Source organism: Eimeria acervulina, genomic scaffold, assembly GCF_000499425.1.
Source record: "Eimeria acervulina Houghton genomic scaffold, Eah_scaff410, whole genome shotgun sequence".
Lineage (NCBI taxonomy): Eukaryota > Apicomplexa > Conoidasida > Eucoccidiorida > Eimeriidae > Eimeria > Eimeria acervulina.
Window position 1 is genome coordinate 1 of NW_013549824.1, and position 5000 is coordinate 5000.

The 5000-nt window shown below is 54.2% G+C and overlaps 3 protein-coding genes across 3 annotated transcripts in view; 2 read left to right on the forward strand and 1 right to left on the reverse strand.

Annotated features, from left to right (window-relative positions):
* Positions 1-244: 244 nt before the first annotated feature.
* EAH_00037210 (Ras family domain containing protein, putative) lies at positions 245-1532 on the forward strand (the record flags this gene model as incomplete). Its single annotated transcript, XM_013395534.1, has 5 exons — positions 245-259; positions 593-650; positions 856-916; positions 1162-1227; positions 1485-1532. Coding segments are annotated over 5 exons (248 nt in total), but the record flags the coding sequence as incomplete, so codon positions are not given.
* Positions 1533-1622: 90 nt separating this feature from the next.
* Positions 1623-2758, reverse strand: EAH_00037220 (hypothetical protein, conserved; the record flags this gene model as incomplete). The annotated part of the gene is made up of 2 exons (XM_013395535.1): positions 1623-1648; positions 1831-2758. 2 exons carry the CDS (start codon positions 2756-2758, stop codon positions 1623-1625), a joined length of 954 nt encoding a protein of 317 aa, XP_013250989.1.
* Positions 2759-3721: 963 nt separating this feature from the next.
* The window catches only part of EAH_00037230 (WD domain, G-beta repeat-containing protein, putative), a gene marked incomplete at both ends in the record, with an annotated part of 3545 nt that continues 2266 nt past the window's right edge, over positions 3722-5000 (forward strand). The window contains 3 exons of the mRNA XM_013395536.1: positions 3722-4199; positions 4431-4594; positions 4847-5000. The exon at positions 4847-5000 is cut by the window's right edge and continues 5 nt beyond it. Coding sequence (XP_013250990.1) covers positions 3722-4199; positions 4431-4594; positions 4847-5000 — 796 coding nt within the window. The remainder of the gene's footprint in view (positions 4200-4430; positions 4595-4846) is intronic.

Below are 5000 nucleotides of genomic sequence, written 5' to 3' on the forward strand. Positions count from 1 at the left end.
TTAGGGTTTAGGGTTTAGGGTTTGAGGCTAGACAAGGCTTAAGGCTTAGCAGGGTTGAGGGTTCAGGGTTTGATGCGTAGCAAAGCTGAGGGTTTAGCATAGATTAGGGTTTAGGGTTTTGTACGGCGTAGGGTTTATCTGGGACTAAGGGTATAAGGCTTTAGGGGTTAGGGTTTTAGGGTTTCGAGGGTTTAGGGTTTGAGGGTTTAGGGTTTGATGTTTGAGGGTTTTTGAGTTTCTGCAGGCGATGATTTCGCCGGTGATTTTCCTCGTCGCCAACAAAACAGGCAGGGTTTAGGGTTTTGAGGGTTTAGGGTTTTAAGGGTTTAGGGTTTTAAGGGTTTAGGGTTTTAAGGGTTTAGGGTTTTGAGGGTGTAGGGTTTAGGAAGGGTCGCGAGAACGAGGGAGCAGCTTCAGGGATTGCAAGGCTGCAGGATGAAGCAGCAGCAGCAGCAACAGCAGCAGCAACAACAGCAGCAGTAACAGCCATTACGAGCTGATCTTCCTGCTTCTGCTGCTGCTGTTGCTGCTGCTTCTGCTGCTGTTGTTGCTGTTGTTGCTGCTGCTGCTGTTGCTGCTGCTGCTGCTGCAGACGTCGATCCGCAAGGCGATGTTTCATCGCGGCTGATTGGCCGCGCTGAGCTCTACGCGTGAGTCAAAACCCTAAACCCTAAACCCTAAACCCTAGCCCTAAATCTCAAACCCCAACACTTAACCCCTGTAGCCTCAGGTTGGTGTTCTGCATGCAGCAGAAGCACCGCTGGACAGTTCTGCTGCTGTTGCTGCTGCTGCTGTTGCTCCTGTTGCTGCTGCTGCTGCTGTTGCTGCTGCTGCTGCTGCTGCTGCTGGAGTCAGGCAGCAGGTTTTTTGCAGGTTGTGGCAGGTCTCAGCGTTCACAGGGAAAAACATAAAGAAAGTGAGTAAACCCTAAACCCTTATTCTAAACCCTAAACCCTCGTTTTAAACCCTAAACCCTAAAACCGTAAAACCCTAAACCCTACACGAACACCGTACAGCACACCTGGGAAGATGCGCTCGGGTTTAGGGTTTAGGGTTATGGATTAGCGAGGAGGTCCAGGGTTATGCCTCAGGGCTAGGGCTTATGATTAGGGTTTAGGGTTTGCAAGGGTTTAGGGTTTAGGGTTTAGGGTTTGGGCTCAGATGTTCGTCGACATGGCCCAACTTATCCTCTCCAACGGAATGCTATGGGAGCTCGACTACCACGAGGTAAACCCTAAACCCTAAACCCTAAACCCTTCCTTGAAACTGTAAACCGTATGCCCTTCTTTTAGTTCGTAAACCCTACTTATAAAACTGCAGCCCTTCTTTGAAAGCTGCTCCCCAAACCGTAAACCCTCGCCTTAAACCCTAAACCCTAAACCCCAGCAATTGTAGCGGCGAGCATAAAGGTCTCACGTCGACGGTTTAGTGTTTCGGCACTCCTTTTTAGGGTTTAGGGTTTAGGGTTTAGGGTTTGCGTACAGGAAAGCGCCTCTGAGGAAAGCGAAGAGGAACGATGCTCGATCATGTAAACCCTAAACCCTAAACCCTAAACCCTAAGCCCTTGCTTCTAATGCCCAGGCCCTAAGCTCTGGCCCTTCGGTTTACTATAAACCCCACCTCTAGGGTTTAATGGTTGCAGATATTGCTATAGATACCCAAACCCTAAACCCTAAACCCTAAACCCTCGTTTGAGCGCGGTGCGCAAAAATACTTTTAGGGCCCCCAGCAGCATCAAACCACCGCCCAATGCCAACTCGGGGGCCCCTGATGAATTTCCTCTTCCTTCGTTCCAAACCCCTAAACTCCCTAAATGGGGGCCCCCCTCACACACGCTGGGGGCCCCCTGGGGGGCCCCCAAGGGGGCCCCCAGGGGGCCCCCCGGCGTCTCTGAGGGTCCCTCAGGGGCCCCCATAATAGCCTTTAGGGGCCCTTCGGGGGCCCCCATAGCCTTTAGGGGCCCCTCAGGGGCCCCCATTGACTTTGGGGGCCCCTCGGGGGCCCCCATATTCTTCGGGGGCCCCTCGGGGGCCCCTATTCCCTCTGGGGGCCCCTCGGGGGCCCCTCTGGTGTCTGGGGGCCCCTCGGGGTCGGGCCGAGTGTTTATATATTTTGTGTTAGAGTTTGTGTTGGGAGTTTGTTTGTGAGAAAGAAGAAGAAGGGGCTTTAGAGGGAGTTTTGGGTCGCTAGGGTTTTGAAATAATATTAAATCACCTCGACGTACAGCCGAAGAAAGAACGTCAATAGACACCACATGCGCACTGGGACCTGCTGCTGCTGCTGCTGCTGTTTCGATGTGCTTCTGCTTCGGAAGAGACAGCTTGAGCTGGCCGGACACATGACCTTGTGCCTGCTGCTGCACTTGCTGCTGCTGTTGCTGCTGCTGCTGCTGCTGCTCCGGGGTGTACGGGCAGGTGTACGTGAGCAGCAGATGCCGCCCTCCTCTCTTAATTTTAAATGAATTCAAAGAGAGTGAAAAGGGCTCCGCAAATACTGCTGCAGACTCCACACTGCCAATGCAGAAGTCTTTGCTGATGTCGCTGCTGCTGCTGCTGCTGCTGCTGCTGTTCTCGCTGCTGCTGTTGTTCTCGCTGCTGCTGCTGTTCACGCTGCTGGTGCCCACCGCTGCTAGGGCTGTTGCAGCAGCTACAGCTGCATACAATAAGTCACTGCAAATATCGCTGCTGCTATTGCTGCTGCTGCTATTGCTGCTGCTGCTATTGCTGCTGCTGAGGGCAGCAGCTCGGCATTGCAGCATCAGTCGCTGCAGTTGGTCAGGGCTTATGAGTTGCTGTTGAGAAGAGCCGGGGTTTGCTGCTGTTGTTGCTGCTGCAGCAGCAGCAGCGACCCGCTGCTGCTGCAGCTGTCTATCTCGCCGCTGCAGCAAGCCATAGGAGAAGCAGCCGCAACCACAGGCAGCAGCAGCAAGGGAGAGGAAAGGAGAACTCAACAAACCCTGTTTCATCTGCTGCTGCTGCTGTTGCTGCTGCTGCTGCTGTTGCTCCAGGGGTCGCTCTGCTGCTCCCCGACTCCTCTATGGGCCTTCCTTCTACTGCAGCAGCAGCAGCAGCTGCAACAGCAGCAGCAGCAGCAACACACAGCGATTGGCGCCGAACCTTCGGGCTTTAAATTCAAGAAATAGAAAGTCAATGCTTTGTGTAGTCAAGAAACGCGTAGAAGACACCGCTGTTGCTGTTGCTGCTGTTGCTGCTGCTGCTGCTGTTGCTGCTGCTGCATGCGTCGTTGCCGCCCCACAGTCTTCGGCGGCTGAGGGATTTCCCTTGAGGCTTCTTGTAATCTGCAGTTGAAATACTTTTGGAAGTTCAAATTGAGGGTTTAGGGTTTAGGGTTTACGGATAAGGGTTTAGGGTTTAGGGTTTTCAAAGCGCGCTGCTGCAGCTGCCCGGCACGGAGTGCATCGGCTCGAAGGGAGGCCCTGCAGCAGCAGCAGCAGCAGCAGCAGCAGCAACAGCAGCCTAAATAACAGCAGCAACGGCAGCAACAGCAGCAGCAGCAATAGCAGCATCAACAGCAGCAGCAACAGCAACAGCCGCAGCAGCAGCAGCAGAACCACAGCCAATGCGCGGGGGACTGCCAACAACAGCAGCAGCAGCAGCAGCAGTACCGGGGACAGCAGTATCAACAGCAGCCGCAAGAACAACAGCAGCAGCAGCATCAGCAACAGCAGCAACAGCAGCAGCAGCAGCAGCAGCAGGCAAGGATGCCTCGGTCTGCAGGTGGGCGGTATCAGCCGCTGGTAATCGGCTCTGCAGCAGCAGCAGCAGCAGCAGCAGATCCTTTGAGTTGTGGGGGCCCCTTAACTGGATCGAGGCGGCTGCAGAAGGCATTTAGTTTGGAGTGTACAGGCAGCTTCGGTGGGCCTGTTAGATTCTGCTGCTTCCTTCCGCAGAAGCAGCGCAGCAGCAGCAGCAGCAGCAGCAGCAACAACAATGAAGCAGAAGCAGCAGCAGAGTTGGAGGAGGAACAGGAGGGAGAAGGGGAGAGCCTTGAGGCTTTGCTGCAGCGCAGCAGCCAACGCCAGCAGCAGCAGCAGCAGCAGCAACAGCAGCAGCAGCTAAGCAGCAGCTTCTTGCTAGCTGAGGGCACTAGGGTGTATAAGATAAACTGCAACGACAGCAGCAACACCCTCAAATTTCACTCTTCTAAATCTCCAGTCACCGCTTTGGCCGCAAGACAGGGTAAACCCTAAACCCTAAACCCTAAACCCTAAGCCCTAGAGCGCGCTGGCGCGAGCAAGGATCGCAGCTGCTTCCGTTGCTGCTGCTGCCATTGTTTTGCTGCTGCTGGTGTTTTAGTTGTTTTGCTGCTGCTGCTGCAGTTGTTGCGGCGGGCGGGTTTACGGGTTCGTCTCCGCTGTGCTGGCTGGGGTTTAGGGTTTAGGGTTTAGGGTTTAGGGTTTGCGTATGCAGACGGGTTGCTAGCGGCTGTTGGAGACGAGGCGGGTTTGAGCTGCGTGGTGTCTGTACACTCCAACCAAACCCTCCGGAGGTTTGTAAACCCTCGGCCCTCTTCAATTAGAGCTCTTACTTTTTCAAAACCCCGCGGCTCTCTGTTCTCTGCTGGAGACGACACCGTAAACCCTAAACCCTAAACCCTAAACCCTAGGCCCTAGTAACTGCAAACAAGAGCTCTTACTTTTTCAAAACCCCGCGGCTCTCTGTTCTCTGCTGGAGACGACACCGTAAACCCTAAACCCTAAACCCTAAACCCTAGGCCCTAGTAACTGCTAACATCAGAGCAGGGAGACGCACCGATCGGGTCCTCGGCGCAGCTGAGGCCTTCTGACGAAGGCCTAGGGCTTAGGGTTTAGGGTTTGTTGCTGCAGGTGGTGCGGGAATGGAGTTTAGAAACAGGAGAGGCGTCGTTAGAATTGAAGGGGCATGCAGACAGCGTGAGGTGTATAGGCAGTTCCACTTCCTTTGAAAACCTACTTCTCTCAGGTTCTTACGATACGACTGCAAAGCTATGGGATGCGCGTT